Source organism: Sminthopsis crassicaudata, chromosome 1 (genome assembly GCF_048593235.1).
Source record: "Sminthopsis crassicaudata isolate SCR6 chromosome 1, ASM4859323v1, whole genome shotgun sequence".
NCBI lineage: Eukaryota > Metazoa > Chordata > Mammalia > Dasyuromorphia > Dasyuridae > Sminthopsis > Sminthopsis crassicaudata.
In genome coordinates, this window is record NC_133617.1 from 62,627,374 (window position 1) to 62,643,844 (window position 16,471).

The following is a 16,471-nucleotide window of genomic DNA, read 5'->3' on the forward strand; positions in this document are numbered from 1 at the left end:
GAAGCATTCTATCTAATAATGTGCACAAATAATTTGTGATGCCGATGAAAATGGAAGAAAAGTAGATTTGAGATCCAAAATGCTATGAAAAATTAGAGGAAGAGATCTCTTTCAGGTAGGGAAATTAAGGAAGGCTTCATGAACAAGGGGACACCTGAATAAGGCATTAAAGAAGGAAAAGAACTCAGAAATGAGAATTTTCCAAGTATAGAGGATGAGCTTCATGAATGAAAACAGACTAGAAAGACTAGGAAAGATCCATAGGGATTTGTCAAAGGGAATATAGAAAGGGGAGTTCTGTAAGACAAAGCTAGAGTAGATAAAATAGAGTAGAACTGAATTCTGAAGACCTTAAATGCCCGGCAAAGGAATTTACATGTTACCTTGGAGGCAATAGAGATCCAATGAGGGTCTTTGAGCTGGCAAGTAATATGGTCATATCACGACCATTGGGAGATTATATTGGGGAACCATGTGAAGTGTGAATTAGAGAAGGAAGGAACAGGAAACAAGGATACCAATTAGGAAATTATTGTAATATTCTGGTAGAGAAGTGATAAAGCTTAAATTAAGCTTGTGGTAGTAAGAGTAAAGGGAAGGGAGCAGCTGGAAGGAATATTAAGAAAGTAAACTGTCAGGATTGGCAAATGTGGGTTGAGAAGGAAAAGAACAAATCATTGCAAGGAGGACTGAAGTGGCCTAATGAAGGGGAGGTTAGTGGTACTGTTTCCACTTTCCAACAGTTCTGCCCCCAATTAAGGGGAAAGGCAAAATCAGGGAGAGGAGAGATGAATTCAGCTCTATGGAACACCTAAGTGGAAATGAGCTGTGGGTCAAGATAGACTATAGTCTGGAACTCAAGGAATAAAATGGATAGAGAGAGATAGGAGGCATTGACATGAAGGAAAAATTGATGTATTACTTAAGAAGTAATGATTAATTATTACTATGGAAATTCTGGTACGATTTTGTTGCCTCAGTTTCCTGCAGATGTCTGCAAGGAGGGTACCTCATAATAATTAATGTTCCTAGAATTGAATCATTTCTCTCTTAATACCAAAATCGCTTGTCCCCAACTTCATTAGGGACTAAGGTGAGTTTCATTCTAACTTGGGCTGGAGCCAGAGCCAGAAACCACAAGTTCCTAATTACACTGATCTCAGAATAAGAGGTCTTAACTATGTTAAAATTTAAAAGTTCTTTTATGAACCTTTTTTTTCTAATATATTTTGATAACTGTATTTTTGTCCAACTGATTTTCTTTCTAATCCTGGTTTTATTTTAATTTTTGCATTAAAAATATTATTCTGAGGCATCCACAGACTTTACCAAGTTAACACCCAAAGGGGTCCAGCACATAAAAAAGCCCATTCTTGACTATGAACCACAATAAGCACTACGGAGTTGCTCACCCCATGGCTCAGGATCAAGTTGTCTTATGTTTTAAATATCTATGAATTTGTATCTATGAATCTGGCATTGTAAGCACTTCTAATGCTGTGGAGGAAATACATAGCCATGCTTTACCTGATATGAATTTTGTATATCGGCCATCATTTCTAGAAGGGACCCTATTAATTTCTTTTAGGGAGCCTCTTGATATGTTATTGTTATTCAGTTCAGTCATGTCTGAGTCTTTGATCCCACTTGGGGTTTTCTTGGCAAAGATACTGGAGTAGTCTGTCATTTCCTTCTCCAGCTTATTTTACAGAGGGGGAAATGGAGGCAAAGAGGGCTAAGTGACTTGTTCAGAGTCACACAACTAGAAGAATCTGAGATTTGAACTCAGGGAGATAGCCCTGGCTATCTACAAAGGTCTGCAAATACTTTTCTGGGTTCTCTATCTAGATTTCTTTATCCATCCTGCACACACACACACACACACACACACACAGAGAGAGAGAGAGAGAGAGAGAGAGAGAGAGAGAGAGAGAGAGAGAGAGAGAGAGAGAGAGAGAGAGAGAGAGAGATTTGGAATGGAGGACCCAAGTTTAAATGGAGGGACATACAGTAGCCAATAAAGAGCTGGCCTCAGAGTCAGGAAGTTCTGAGTTCAAATTTTACCTCCAACATACAGTATTTCACCTTGGGCAGGTCATCTAATCTGTCTTTTCTATAGGGAACTCTTTAAGACTATTTACATTGAAGAGCAAGTGCCAGTCTGCATTAATAGAGGAAGTTTCATCACCAGGATCACCCTAATCTAATGAAATCTCAGGTTATATTTTTTAAATGAAAATAATAATGATTGTATTGCTGACTTCACAGGGTTTCATGGGTAAATTATTTATCAACCTTCAAGGACTAGATTGATGATGCTAAGGATCCCCAAGTGATATCATGGAATAATAGGTAAAGCTATGGCTCTGAAGTTGAGAAAACCTGGGTTCAAGTCCTTTCTCTGTTCTATATTGATTGTGTAATCCTGGGCAAGTCATTCTTCTCTTGTATTGTTAGATGGATTGTTCTCATCAGAAGTTTTCTATTCTAGTAGAATAACTGCTTATGAAGAAGCAAGAGGAGGAAAGAGGGAAGGAGGAAGAAAGAAAGAAAGAAAGAAAGAAAGAAGAAGAAACAAAGAAAGAAAGAAAGAAAGAAAGAAAGAAAGAAAGAAAGAAAGAAAGAAAGAAAGAAAGAAAGAAAGAAAGAAAGAAAGAAAGAAAAGAAAGAAAGAAAGAAAGGAAGGAAGGAAGGAAGGAAGGATAGGAAGGAAGGAAGGAAGGAAGGAAGGAAGGAAGGAAGGAAGGAAGAAGAAAGAAAGGAAGGAAGAAAGAAAGAAAGAAAGGAAGGAAGAAAGAAAGAAAGAAAAGAAAGAAAGAAAGAAAGAAAGAAAGAAAGAAAGAAAGAAAGAAAGAAAGAAAGAAAGAAAGAAAGAAAGAAAGAAGAAGAAGAAAGAAAGAAAGAAAGAAAGAAAGAAAAGAAGAAGGAAGGAAGGAAGGAAGGAAGGAAGGAAGGAAGGAAGGAAGGAAGGAAGGAAGGAAGGAAGGAAGGAAGGAAGGAAGGAAGGAAGGAAGGAAGGAAGGAAGGAAGGAAGGAAGGAAGGAATAGATTTCCCAAAAAATGGGTTTGATCCTTGAGGGAAAATTTGGCGACTGAAAAGAAAAAGAGAGAATGGTATGGAGAGACTCAAAATCGGGACATACAGATTAGGTGAAGGAAGAAGGAATGCTTGGTTTGAAGACAGAATAAACTTGGGAACAGAATCAGGGAGAAACTAGTTGATTGATTGATTTAAATATCTGAGAAATTCTCATGAGAAAGGAAGAGAAACTAGTTCTTCATATCAGAAGACAGAATTGGGACTAGTGGGTGAAAACTGCTTAGAGGCAGATGCCTTCTGGGGTCCTTTCCAACTCTGAAATCCTAGGATTCTCAAAAGTTGAGGAAGAAGAAAGAAGTAAAGATTATATTCCTTTGGGAATCCCCAGTCATCTCTCTTGTGTTTCCTGGCAAGAAATCTCAATAATTAGAAATGGTTTCAACTGGACAACCCACTTTCACCCCTTCTACCCCCATATTACTTCCATAGTAGCTAGCAGAGCCCAGAGGAAAATTTTAAATGGCAAGTTTTATCTAGGTTTTAAAAAAAAGCTTCCAGTTGGATTATTTTTAATCATGCTCCCAATTTATATTCTCTTCTTTCCAGAGGTACCTTTTGCAAGTCATTTTTCTTTCTCATAAAAGGAAATGAAGGGAAGAAAGGAGAAGGGAGCAGATTTTTGTGTTTAAAAAAAAAAAAAAAAAAGGTTTTGGAGTCTTCTCTTATGATACTTTGTCAGTAACAATTAGATTCAACACAGCAATTGATTATAGGAAGTACCTACCTGGCCATCCCAGATCCTAATTTTGTCTATAGCTCTTTAAGGTTTACAAAGTGCCTGTCCTCCCAATAACCCTGTGAGGTAGGTAATGAATATACATACAGTCACTCCCATTTTAGAGATGAGACCAATCTCAAAGAAGCTGGACTTGGTGTAGGGAAGACTTGAATTTAAAGCCTTTCTCAGATACCTACTGTGTGATCCTGGACAAGTCACTTAATATCTTTGCCTCATTTTCCTCTGTAAAATGGAGACAATTTTTGTCGAGTTGTTTCAGCTTCTTTTGGGATTTTCTTGATAGAGATTATCATTTCCTTCTCCAGTTCATTTTACAGATGAGAAAACTGAGGCAAACAGGATGAAATTATCTGTCCGGGATCCCAGAATTAGTCAGGATAAAATTTGAATTCAGATTGATTCCAAATCTAGTGTTCTTTCTACTGCTCCATCTAGCTGCTCACTCTAAAACAAAAATAATGGCCCCTAATTTTCCGAGTTGGTATGAGGATTAAATGAGATAATGTGTAAAACACTTGCAAAACTTAAAGTATAATGCTATTATTATGTACCCATCCATGGCTGTGTAATATAATCAGAGCCAGGACACAAACACAGGTCAGCTGCCTTCATAGTTAAGAGCTGAAAAGACTCTAACAGACTAGAACTTTGGACTGAATTTAATAAAATGAAATGTAATAGGGATAGATGAAAAATCACATGTTTTTATTCAGAAAATCAACTTCACAAGTAAAAGGGGACTCATGGTTAAATGGCAATTTGTCTGAAAAGGATCTGGAGGCCTCAATGGACCACAGTATCCATAGTAATTGATGAGGCAATCAGAAAAGTGAATGGAATTTGCACAGCATTTAGAGAGGAATCATGTAGAGGACTGGGAAGATTATATCCTGCTGTCTCCTGGTCACACTACATATAGAATATTGTGTTCAATTGTAGTATTTTAAGGAGACCATTATAAGTTGGAGAGTGTCCAAAAGAGGGGATAACAAGAAGCCCATGCCATATGTGAATCCGGGAATGTTTAGCCTGGGGGGGGGGGGGGAAGAGCTAGTTAGCTTTAAGCATGTGAAAGACTGTCAGATGGAAGGGGAATTAAGTTAGGTCTACTTGGCCCCCTAGGCAGAGCCAGAGGCCGTGGGAGGAGTTGAAGTGGCCAGTCCCAGGCTTGAGGGAACTTCCTCACTCTTTAAGCTCTCCCACGTGAAATGGGCTGCCTCCAAAGACAGTGGGTTCCTCTTCCTTGGCAGTCATCAGGCAGACTCCAGATGACCAACCACTTGTACTGTATGTCCTCAAGAAGATCCTTGCTCAGATGCAGGTTGGAGTAGATAGCCCCTGAAGTCTGCCAATTTGAGATTTCATTTTCCCTCCTCTGCCACATGGGTCCCAAAATTCTGGTGGGTTAGTACTTCAACCCCCCTCCCCTCTGGTAGCCCAGATCCAATTTTTTTTTTTTTTTTTTTAAGAGAAGGAGGGATTGATTGGCTATGGGCTCTTCCTGTTAATTCTAAGATCATTTGCAAATTAAATCCCAGGAGCTCCAGCCTCTTCAATTATGAACAGATGGTGGATGAGGTGGGGGTGGGGATCACTCAGTGGAAGGGTCCAAGATTCCCCACCTGCCTTCTGAAGTTTACCTTCAGGGATGGGAGATAGAAAACATACATGCATAAAAGCTGGGGTGGTCAGAGGTGTTTCATCCTTGAGCTGGGATCTCATCTCATTTTCATTCTAGCTCTGGATTTAGCTTATAATGACCTTTACTATCCCCTTGGCAAAGCTAGACTAGGCTGAGCTGGGCTGGGGGAAAGGGAGGGTCTGGGCTGACAGCCACTGAGCATTCCTTCCCCCACGATCAGGGAGAGGTTTTTCCTCAGAATTAAAAGCAGGAGAGAGCTCTTGGCAATGATGAGGGAGTGAGGGGAATGGGAGGCCTCCAATCCTGGCTCAGACCCGGATCCAGAGCCAGGACCCTCTCATATTGTAAAACTCATAAGCTCATTCTTTCTAGTGAATGGAATTTGAATAGGGATAGACATCATGGGTGGGGGGCAGGGAGATTTATATGAAGTTAACACCACTATTTTACAAAACAAATAAATAAAACTGAAGCCATTGACTGGCCTTGATCCTCCTTTCCTACCTTATCTGCCCCCTGTTCCTCTACATGGGTCCTTTTCTCCAGCCTGACTGGATAACTCCTTGTTTCTCTATTACATCTAGCCTTTGCCTAAGACATTCCTCATTACAAGAATGGCATCTTCTCTCTGCCTTGTAATTGTGTGGTTAAAAAAAAAAAAAATCACATCAAGCTGTAAGCTAGTAAATGTTGTGGTTTATCTTCAAGAGTGGGCTAAGATCCTAGAGTTATAACAGGTACTTTGGGAAAAAGCCTGGACCAGGATGCAAGGATTTTGGAAAATAGTTGATTGAGTCCCTCTCTCCTGGACCTAGGTCTCTCAAATATTGAAATGAATCCCTTATCCACTTTCTGGGGAGTGTTATGAGGATCAGAGAATAGAATGAATGTAGAGTATGTTTGATGTAGATGGTTTTAAGTATTTATTCTACAGTGGAAGAAGCTGAGTTTGACTGAGGGTTTGGTGGGGGAAGGGGCAAGTGGGTGACACTTAGTCACAGGATATTGCAATAGGGATATAGGGGAAAGATTACTTGTACCCCAACTCTTCCCCAACCACTCAGCTCACCTCAATATGATCTAGGAATTCCTTGTCTCTTTACTACCAGTGGGCTGGGCCCCTTCCCCTTTCCTGTATGGGTTAGTCTGAGGAAGGGGAAAATAATAGGAAATGGAGTCCCTCACCCGAGGAAGAGACAGTCTAAATTTTGTCCCTTGGGATTGTGTCAAGTTATACATGCCAAGGTTGTTCTACCTCTGTGCCTTAGTTTATGCTTTTTCTCTCTGTATCTGGAATTCACTCTTCCACTTCCATGTTCACCTTTGGGCACTATATCAATCCTCTAAGTACCATTCAATTGCCATCTACTCCAGGATAACTTCCTGGATCTCCACTTCTACTCCCCAGTCAGTAAAAATCTTTCATTTCTCAATATCACACAGTAAACAGATTTACATCTTTTTAATGCATTTATTAAATTTTATTTTGTATTATAATTATTATGCATGTACCGTCATTCTCCTCCTAGCCTATGAGTGGCCCACGATTGGGGCATGCTCAATGGAAATTGCCACTGCAATCTCTCTTTCCATCTCTCCCCCAAGGATCCCCCCAAGCTCAGTGGGTCAATAAGTCCTTTTTTTTTCTTTCTTTTTTTTTTATTATAAAGCTTTTTTTTTTTTAATTTTCAAAACATATGCATGGATAATTTGAAAATAGACCAGTAAGTCTTTACCAAGACCACCTCACTGTGGGTCCACCTTTGGTTCCAATCAGGCTAGGGAGTCAAACCTCTCATCTAGGAAATAATCAGAGAATAACATAAAACTATAGGATCAGTCCAGTCAGGGTTGGAGGTAGGGAGATCACTAATGGCTGTGGAGGAAGCTTCAGGAAAGGCTTTAAAAAATAAGACTTTGAAGGAGTATGAATTGGCTAGTAAAAGGAAGATGATGGGTATTCCCTGGAACAATGTCAAGGAAGCTACAGTTGCTCCATGTTTCTTTCTGTAGGACCAATCCAAGTAATCTAGAGTAATCAAAAGATCCTTCCTCTTACCCTCAAATCCAGGAATACTCACAGAATCAAAGAAAGTCAAAGCTTTTACCCCTCTCATTTTATGAGACTCAGAGAAGAGTAGGGATAGTCTTAGAATTGACCACAGTCTTTTGCATTGTACCCAGTTGCTTTCTCCCTGGGGCATAGGAGGTCCAAAAGAGTCAGGTTCCAGTGATTTAATCCTGTGTAGGCCACCAGTCAATAAATATTTAGTAAGTGACTACTATAAATCAGGCACCATGCTCAGGGATGGGGATGCAAAGACCGACAAAAGTTAGTCCCTGCCCTTAACATTCAGAATCTACTAGGGTAGATGGCCTGCAGATAATTATGTATGAACAAGCTACATAATAGGATTAAATAGAGATAATCAACAAAGGGAAGGTACTAGAATGAACAAAAATCTCGAAAGGTTTCCTGTCTTATATGGGATTTTAATTGAGGCTTGAATGAAGCCTGGGAAGTCTGGAGGTAGAGGTGAGGGGAGAGAACAAATGACAAACCACTCCAGTATTTTGCCAAGAAACCCCCTACGGAGTCATGAAGAGTTGAACACAACTGAACAAGTATATTTTAGAATATAATTGAATCTATGGGATCTATAAAGAGAAAGTGGGCCCAGAACAGAATCACTAGTGGGAAAAAATATGAGAATTAACCAATGAGCATTTATTGAGCACCTACAGTATGCCCAGTACTCTGCTTGGTGGGATGAACACAATGACAAAAATGAAACTGTCCTCACTCTCCAAAAACTTACATTTTATTGGGGGAAAGCATGTACACATATAAATACATGCAAAATATGTACAATGTAAATACAAAATAATTAGGATGGGGGTTGGGGGAAGCACTAGTTTCAGGGAAGATCCTAAAAGGCTCCTTGTAGGAGAATGTACTTAAATGAAGCCTTAAAAAAAAAATTAGGGATCTCAAGAAGAAGAAGGTGAGAAGGGAGGGCATTCCAGTCATGAGGAACAGCTTGGGCAAAGGCATGGAAACAGGAGGTGGCTATTATACAGAGGGACCAGTAAGTGGCTGGAACAAAGGAATGAGTAAAGAGGAAGTAACATGGACTGAACCCAGAATGGTAGGCTGGGGCCAAGTTATGAAGATCTTTAAATGGCAGGCAGAGAGTTTGTATTTTATCATACAGACAATAGTCACTGGAGCTTTGGAAATTGGAGAGTGGCAAGGTCAGGTCTGTGCTTGAGGAAAATCCCTTTGGCAGCTATGGGGAGGATGGATGGAAGAGTGGAGAATCTGGGGCAGAGAGACCATTCAGGAAGCTATTGCAAAAGTTCGAGTGAAAGATGCCAAGGGACAGAGCTAAGGTGATTGTATTGTAAATTGAAGGAAAGGGATGGTGCAATGATACTGTAAGAGGTATAACCAGGCAAATCTAGCAACTGACTGGATATAGGGGGAGTTGAGGAGAGGAAATTCAAGAATGATTGGGAGGTTATGAAGTAAAAACATTCAGATCCTGGATATTCTTTTACCTCTGCCCATCACAGAGGTCCTTCAGGCATATGTCCCATTACCTTCAGGGGATGTTTCCTACCTTCCATAAATACTCCTCTCCAATTTTTTTTAAAGGTATATCTAAGACAAGTCCAGGAAAAAGGAGGCATTTTATTCTGCATGTCTCTTATCTCTCACAAAGCCCCAGTCCCTGGTTTCTCCTCTAAACTAAGGGAAGGATTTTGCCTCAGGCAACCCATATATATCCACACAATGATATAAACATAGTCATAGACAAACAGGCGTAAAAAAAAATCCAAATATAGATAAGACACACACACATATGGACACATGAACAAATAGATAATCTCATACCTACATTCATGGTTTTATGTTAAAGGGAACACATGATGAGGGGAGTCCTGGTGGCCCCAATTTGACTTGTAGCAAAGTGCCTGATGACTTCCTGGTTCTTTAACTGCCCACCTACCCTTTGGAGACAATTAGGTATTGCTGGATGCTGGTAGGAAGAGGGCACTAGGGGATCCCCAGGGATCCTAGCTAACTGACCAAACTCGAGGAGCTGAATCATGTTTATATTTATGGAACAGGAAATTGAGTCAGGCACTAGGCACCCTTTCTTCCCCATTCTTCCTTCTGTCCTTTCTCCTGTTTTTGCACTTTCCCTGGAGTTCTAAATCCCCAGGAGATCAAGTCCACACCATCAAAATTATCAAAATAATGGTGAATGATCTGACTTGCCCATATAATTGATACTGAAGTGGTGACTCCTAAATGACATCCAATAGACATTTATACTACCCGGATTAACTTGACTTGTACCCTTAAGGTGAGAAGGAAATAATCTATAATGATAGAGAAAATAACATCAATAATCCCTAAAAGTATCCAAATATTACCCTTATTTCTGGGTGCCATATAAATTTTTTGTTCTAGTTTGAGAGATATACCAATATTTTTTCTCTGGGCAGTATAGAGTCTTTAGCCTAAGGTTTTTGTTGTTGTCTTTGCTGAGACAATTAGGTTTAAGTGACTTGCCCAGGGTCACACAGCTAGGAAGTATTAAATGTCTGAGACCATATTTGAACTCAGGTCCTCCTGAGTTTAGCCTAAGCTTTCCAAACTGAAGTAGAGTTAGCCCTGCCTAGAATAAGCTAGATACAGGAAACAATGTAATTCAGTAGAAATCACGGATAGTGGAATAGACAGAGGATCCAGAGTCTAGTTTCTATTCTGCCAGTGACAATATATAATATTGGACAAGTCAGTTAGCTCTGAGTTTGCTGATCTGTAAAGTGGAGTTGATTGTATCTGTCCTGTCTCCCTCATAGACCTGACCTTGTGGATCAAATGCAACAATAAAGGGGAAAGTAATCTGAAAATTTTAAATGAACACAAATATGTAGAGATTTTTTGATTGGGATTGAAGTTTTCTGTTGGTGCTGATGGTCACCTCAGGCGCTAAATGGGGGCAGGGGAAGAGATTGTGTATCTTTGCTCCCAGACAAAACCATTTCCCCACTAAGGAATAGGATTTGGGGGCTACTGAGAGTATCCATTCAATAAAGGCAAATAAACTCAACATTTATTAAATGCCTACTATGTATCAGATTTTGTATTAGGACTGAGTACATGAAACTGTGGTTAACTTCAAAGGGTTTGCACTTTATTGGGGGAGAGAAATACAGCTTGTAGGTACCAATTGAAATAAGGCTAGAGACCTCAGTGGATAGAGTACCAGCCTTGAATTCAGGAGGACCCGAGTTCAAATCTGGTCTCAGACACTTAACACTTCCTAGCTGTGTGACCTTGGGCAAGTCACTTAACCCCAGCCTCAAAAAAAAAAAAAAAAGAAAAAGAAAAAGAAAAAGAAATAAGGCTAGAGAGAACATTAGCATCCTTCCAGGTGTCTGAGACACTTTGGGTCACCCCTAAAAAAAGATGAAAATCAAAGGGACTTCAAGCTATATGCTAACATTTACATAGGGCATTAAAGTGTCCTATTTAACATTTGCAAGGTGATTTTCTTATGTTAACTTATTTAAACCTCACAACAACCCTGGGAGTAAGATAAGTGCTATCATTTCCATTTTACAGATGAAAAAATTGAAACTGAGAGGTTAAGTGACTTGCACAGGATCACACAGCAAGTAAATCTCTGAAATGGGATTTGAATTCAGGTCTTCCTGACTCTAAGTGAAGCACTGTATCCAATTTCCCATCTAGCTTCGACAAGTAGGTTATAGATGGGGAAAATGAGAAAAAGGGCTGGTGAAATAAATAATGTGGGTAATAGAGGAGGCAACGAGCGAAGAAGAAGAGACTAGAAAAGAGCAGACCTAGACTCCAAAGAAAGTAGAGAGGACAGACAGAGGGATGTATAGATCTAAGAAACAGGAGGAGACATGTTATTGGCCCATGCTGCTATCTTGTGTCTGTGGATGTAGATATGGACTATAATAATCATTTCTGTCCTCTGCCCTCCTGCCTTATTTCCAAGTCAGATGAGCAGTTCTTGGTATCTTTTCAGAGGCTCCTCTGAAGCCCTGAGGTAGAGATCTCCTGGGTGCTGGCTGGGTCTCTTCAGATGTTAAGAAGCTTTAGAGATAAGGTGGAAGGAGAGAAAGGGATATAATTTTGCTCTGGATTGCACTCTTTGGTAAAACAGTTAAAAATTCTAGGATCTATGTCAAGGCAACCTTAGTTCAAACCCTGTTTCAGACACTAGTTTTGTGACCCTAGGCCAGTCATTCATCAGTTTCCTCATTTATTAAAATGACCCGAAGAAAGAAATGACAAATTACTTCAGTACCTTTGCCAAGAAACCAAATGGAGTTAAAACTGAAATGACTCAATGATTATTGTCCACCAACTATGCCAGGGATTCTTAACTTGGGGAGGAGAGGAGCAAGGTGCTTCTGTAGATAGAATTAGAGAGTCTGTGAACTTAGATAAGAAAATGACATATTTTGTTTTCATTAAACTCTAGCTGAAATTTAGCATTTCTTTTCAATATTTTTGTAAACCCAAATTATCCTGAGGAGATGCTTCCCCAGACTACTACTGAGGGGAAATAGATTAAAACGCAAAATAAGTTTTAAAATTCTGAGCTCTATAGAAAGTTGAGGGCTGTAGAGCTAAGTGAAGGGTATTTGCAATAGAAGGTTCTTGGTTGTTTCCTAATCTGGCTGGTCTGTAACTCTTGTTCATTTTGTTTAACTATAAAATGAGGGGAGATGTAAAATGAGATGGAAAAGCCTAGATGATCTCTAAGGTCCTCCGAACTTTACATCTGATGATCTCCTACTATCCTCACCCCATTGGCCTTTTCATAGTGCTTCCTAGTCCCAATGGCTCACCCAGTCCAGATTCCCTTTGTTATTGTCCAATCCTCTCCCCTAACTCCTGGCCCAGACTCTTGATCCCCATCCCTATTCCTCTCATATTTAAAAGCTATCACATTTTGCTATCCAACCTCTCTGGCCCTCAGCTTCCTCATCTTTAAAATATAGGATTGAAGAGATGATCTCCAAAATTTCTCCAAAGCCCATATGATCTCCTGCATGCTTACCCTTTGGCCAAGGTATCTAGTGTCCCATCAGATCTCAGTCCTTATACTTCCAAAACAGGGCCATCCTTCACCTTTCTTCCAAAAGGAGTCTTTTTAGGGGGTATATCAGGGCTGGATTCAATAGATATAGAGAGATTAGAGATCAGAGACCAAGGATGAGCCTGCAAAATGGAGGGGAGAGGAGAGAGGGATCTCTCTGTATACCCTTACTTAACCTTCTATTGGTTAAAGTTGAAGAAAGCTTCATCAGAATTTATCAAGGATTCAACTGTACCCAGTCCTAAAGCCAGAAAAGCAGGGGTGCAAGTGGTGAAAGCAAAGTGGATTAGGGTTTGCCCCATCTAAAGAAGTAGAAATGTGGGGATTTGATAGAAGTAAACAGGCAGATGCAGCACACACTGGTAAGAACATGGCTATCTACATCACAACACATCTAAGCATACAAATGAGCACAGACACCAATACAAATGCCAGAATACAAACATAGCCATAAACACATTGACACACAAACAAAACAAATCGATCCCTAAGCATACACACTAACACACCCCATCATTCACACACAACTAACCAGACACAGATATTTAACAGAAACCTATAGAGAGTGTGAGCTGCACATACACACAGAGAGAAAGGAAAAGACAGAAAGAGACAGAGACAGACAGAGTGTGGGAGGGGAGCAGAGGGAGGAAAGAGACACAGAGACAGACAGAGAGACAGAGACAGACAGAGAGAGAGACAGAGACAGAGAGAGACAGAGAGAGAGAGAGGAGGAGGAAGAGGGGGGAGAGAGACAGAGAGAGGCAAGCAGAGAAAGAGAGGGGGGGGAGAGAAAGACAGAGACAGAGACAGCTAGAAAAAGAGGGGAGAGGGGAGAGAGGAAAGAGAGAGAAACAGAAAAAGAAAGAGACAGAAGGGGGGAGGGAGAGGGAAGAGAAGACAAGCAGGTGATCTCTCTTAGTCCTCACATCTCTTCCCTAAATCAGAAACCTCCAACCTTTCAGTCTCCAATGAGCTAGGGTCGGCCTTGCGCTCAACCTTGACCGATTCTGCCTATCTCCCTTCTTTCTCTCCGATCTCAGAGGGCTTGTGGTCTCTCTCACTCCCCTTTTTCCCCATCCTTGACATCCTAGCTGGGTTTCGAATTTAAAGGGCCAAGTACCGGAGAAAGGCAGAGGAGCCGAAGAGGAATCTCCCTGCCTCCCGTCCTTTCGTCTCCAGATTTCAGACACCCCAACATCTGCTCCAGCTCCTCGGTTGCCTCATGAACTTCCCACGTCCCTTAGTGAACTGAGCGGGGAGGGGGAGGGGAGGAAGGGGAAGGATGTCCCCTTCACCTTCTCTCTCCTCTCCTCTGCCGTTCTAATCCTGCAAGGCCACGGGTGTAGCGGACTCTGCTATCCCCTCTTCCCTGTGGTCAGAGCCTTAGATTCTCCCGTATCGATCCCGACAGACCTACCGATCCCAGTTCGAGCCCGGGCCTTGCCCCAGGCCCAGTCCCAGCCCCTTCAATCCTTCCAGCAGAAGAGGGCTGGGGAAAGGAGAGGCTGATACGAGGTTAAAAAGGGAGGAGACAGACCCACGGACAGAGAGCGCGAGAGGGAGCAAACAGACCCCCTTCCCCTCACATACACAAATACACATACATACATAGATGTATACATACAGAGAACGGAGAGGGACAGAGGGACCGGGCAGAGGGAGTGAGAGAGGAAGAGGCGGTGGCCGGGGGAGGAGAGAGCCGAGGAAGGGGAGGGGCCGCGAAAGCTAGGGGGCCGGCTCCCGGGTTCCAAGCCCGAGCGTACCGGCTCGGAGCTGGGCTGCCGGCTGCTCTCCAGCCTTCCCCGGGGTCAGGAGAGCAGAGAGCTCCGCAGCCCAGGAGCGGGCTGGGCCCGTCTCCGCAGCTTCCCGGGCCCGAGGGAAGCGCAGGCCCGGGGCTCAGGGGGTGCAGGCCCCGGGCTGCTCTGAGCCGCCTCCCACACCTTCGCTAGTGGTATTATCTCATTGGTGGTTATTATTATTAGTAATGTTAATAACAATAATAATAATAACTTGTTGTTCCCATCTGCCTCCCCTTCTTTCCGCCCCACACTCTAAGCATTTATCTCATTCTCCCCGGACCCTGCACTCAGGAGGAGAAGCCCTGGGCCCTCTCCGACCCTTCCACCTGTGCCTTCTCTTTAGCTGTCCTCTTCACTCATTCCCCTTTTGAGCCTCCCCAAGCTCTCCCTCTCCTCAATCTCCTTCCTCCGGTCTCTATTTCCCCCCCCCACACACACACACACTCCTCTTCGATTGTCTTCGTCTTCATTCAGTCTCCTCTTTCGCCCTCATTTGTGTCAGTCTATCTCTTCCTCTGTTTTTCTGTTCCGTCTGTCTCTCACCTCATCTCCCGGTCAGGTTCTTTTCCTCCCCTCCCCTCCCTGCCTCTCTCTCTTTTTTTTTCCCGACGTCCCCCTAACACCCCCTATTTCTTCCCCTCTTATTCTCTCTCTGACTTATTAGATTCCCTCTCATTCTTTCCTTCTGGGTCTGTCCGAGTATCTGTGTGTGTGTCTCCCTCATTTCTGCCTCCCTCCTCTTTCTCCTCTCTCCTAATCGGTCTCTTCTGATCCTCTGTCTCCTCACCTCTTGGTCTCTCCCTGTCTCTCTCTTTCTATTTCTACACATGTCTCTCATGGTTTCTGTCTCTCTCCTCGCCGCTGCTTTTTTTTTTTTTTTATCATCTTTTTTTTTTTTTTTTTTTTTTTTTTTTTTTTTTTTTTGTAAAATCGCGAAGGTGGATCGGCTCACACAGCAACCCGGGTCCTAGAAGGAAATCGCCCGAGATGATTAAACACTGAGCTAGCAACTCCAACCCCGGGGACACGGAATTGGGGGGGGGGGGGAAGAGGGCGGGGGGAGGGCCGAGGGGAGGTCCCTCCGTTGGGGGGTGTTGGGTGTTCTGTTTTCCGGAGGGGGGGCGTGGAGTTTCTCTCCCCCCTCCCTCCCCCCCCCCCTTTGCCGGGACTGCTACTTGCTCGGCGCCGGCCGGATCCGGGGACTATGGTAGGTTTCACGACACTTTCGTTTTCGCCGGACTTTTTTTTTCCCTAGCTCTGATCAAAAGTTTGATTGTCTGAGGGAGGGGGTAAAATGTCTGGGGGGGTGCTTAATGTTTGGGGACTGGGGGGGCGTTAGGAGGTCTAGGGAGGGGCTTCCCTGCGTCTGCCTGGGGGTAGAACGGGGGCCAAGACAGGGGGTCGGATAGGGGGCGTCCAGCAGTACCCCCCCAGTGGTTCCCCGTAGTCTCTCCGCTGCCCCCACATCACGAAGAAGGGAAGAGACAGGGCGGTGGCAGTGTGTCGGAGTTAAATTTGATGTATGAGCCGGGGGCAGAGCGGGACAGGGCCGGGGCTGAGGGAACTGTGTCCCCCCAAGAAGATGCCGGGGACCGCTCCATCCAAGGAGAGGGGGAGGGGGCTTCACCCAAGCGTTGGGGGCACGGGCCGCGGAGAGGGGGAGGGGAGGTCAGTCCGGGGAGCTGGCTGCAAGGCAAAGGAGAGGGAGGGGAGGGAAGGAGAGGGGAGGAGAGAATAGAAGAGGGGAGGGAAGCTGGGCGGGGGGGAGCCGCCGCAGCCCCCCAAGCCCACACCGCAGGCAGGAGAGGGTGGATGTAGCGGAAAATGGCCGCTGTGGAAGGGGGCGGAGAAGGACCGCAGCCCCGAACCGACTTGAACTTGAAAGGAAAGCAAGGGGAGGGAGAGGAGAGGGGAAAGCGCGTCCGGGGCCTGCGGGGCCTCCAGCTACTGGAGCTGGGGTGCCCCCTGCCCCTAGGGCCCCCCCCTGGCCTATTACCCTCCCCCCGTGGCCTCCCCGGAGCGTTCTTTCCCCCC

The 16,471-nt window shown here is 43.4% G+C and overlaps 1 protein-coding gene and 1 long non-coding RNA gene across 5 annotated transcripts in view; one reads left to right on the top strand and one right to left on the bottom strand.

The window, feature by feature from the left end:
* Positions 1-16,471, bottom strand: part of LOC141564636 (uncharacterized) — a 37,703-nt gene that overhangs the window by 19,185 nt on the left and 2,047 nt on the right. The gene's annotated exons all lie outside the window — the stretch shown is intronic.
* NFIC (nuclear factor I C) overlaps positions 15,592-16,471 on the top strand; it is a 132,885-nt gene continuing 132,005 nt past the window's right edge. For all 4 annotated transcript variants that reach the window (XM_074307275.1, XM_074307294.1, XM_074307324.1 and 1 more), the window contains exon 1: positions 15,592-15,644. In XM_074307275.1, coding sequence (XP_074163376.1) covers positions 15,642-15,644 — 3 coding nt within the window. In that variant the 5' untranslated portion in view covers positions 15,592-15,641. The remainder of the gene's footprint in view (positions 15,645-16,471) is intronic.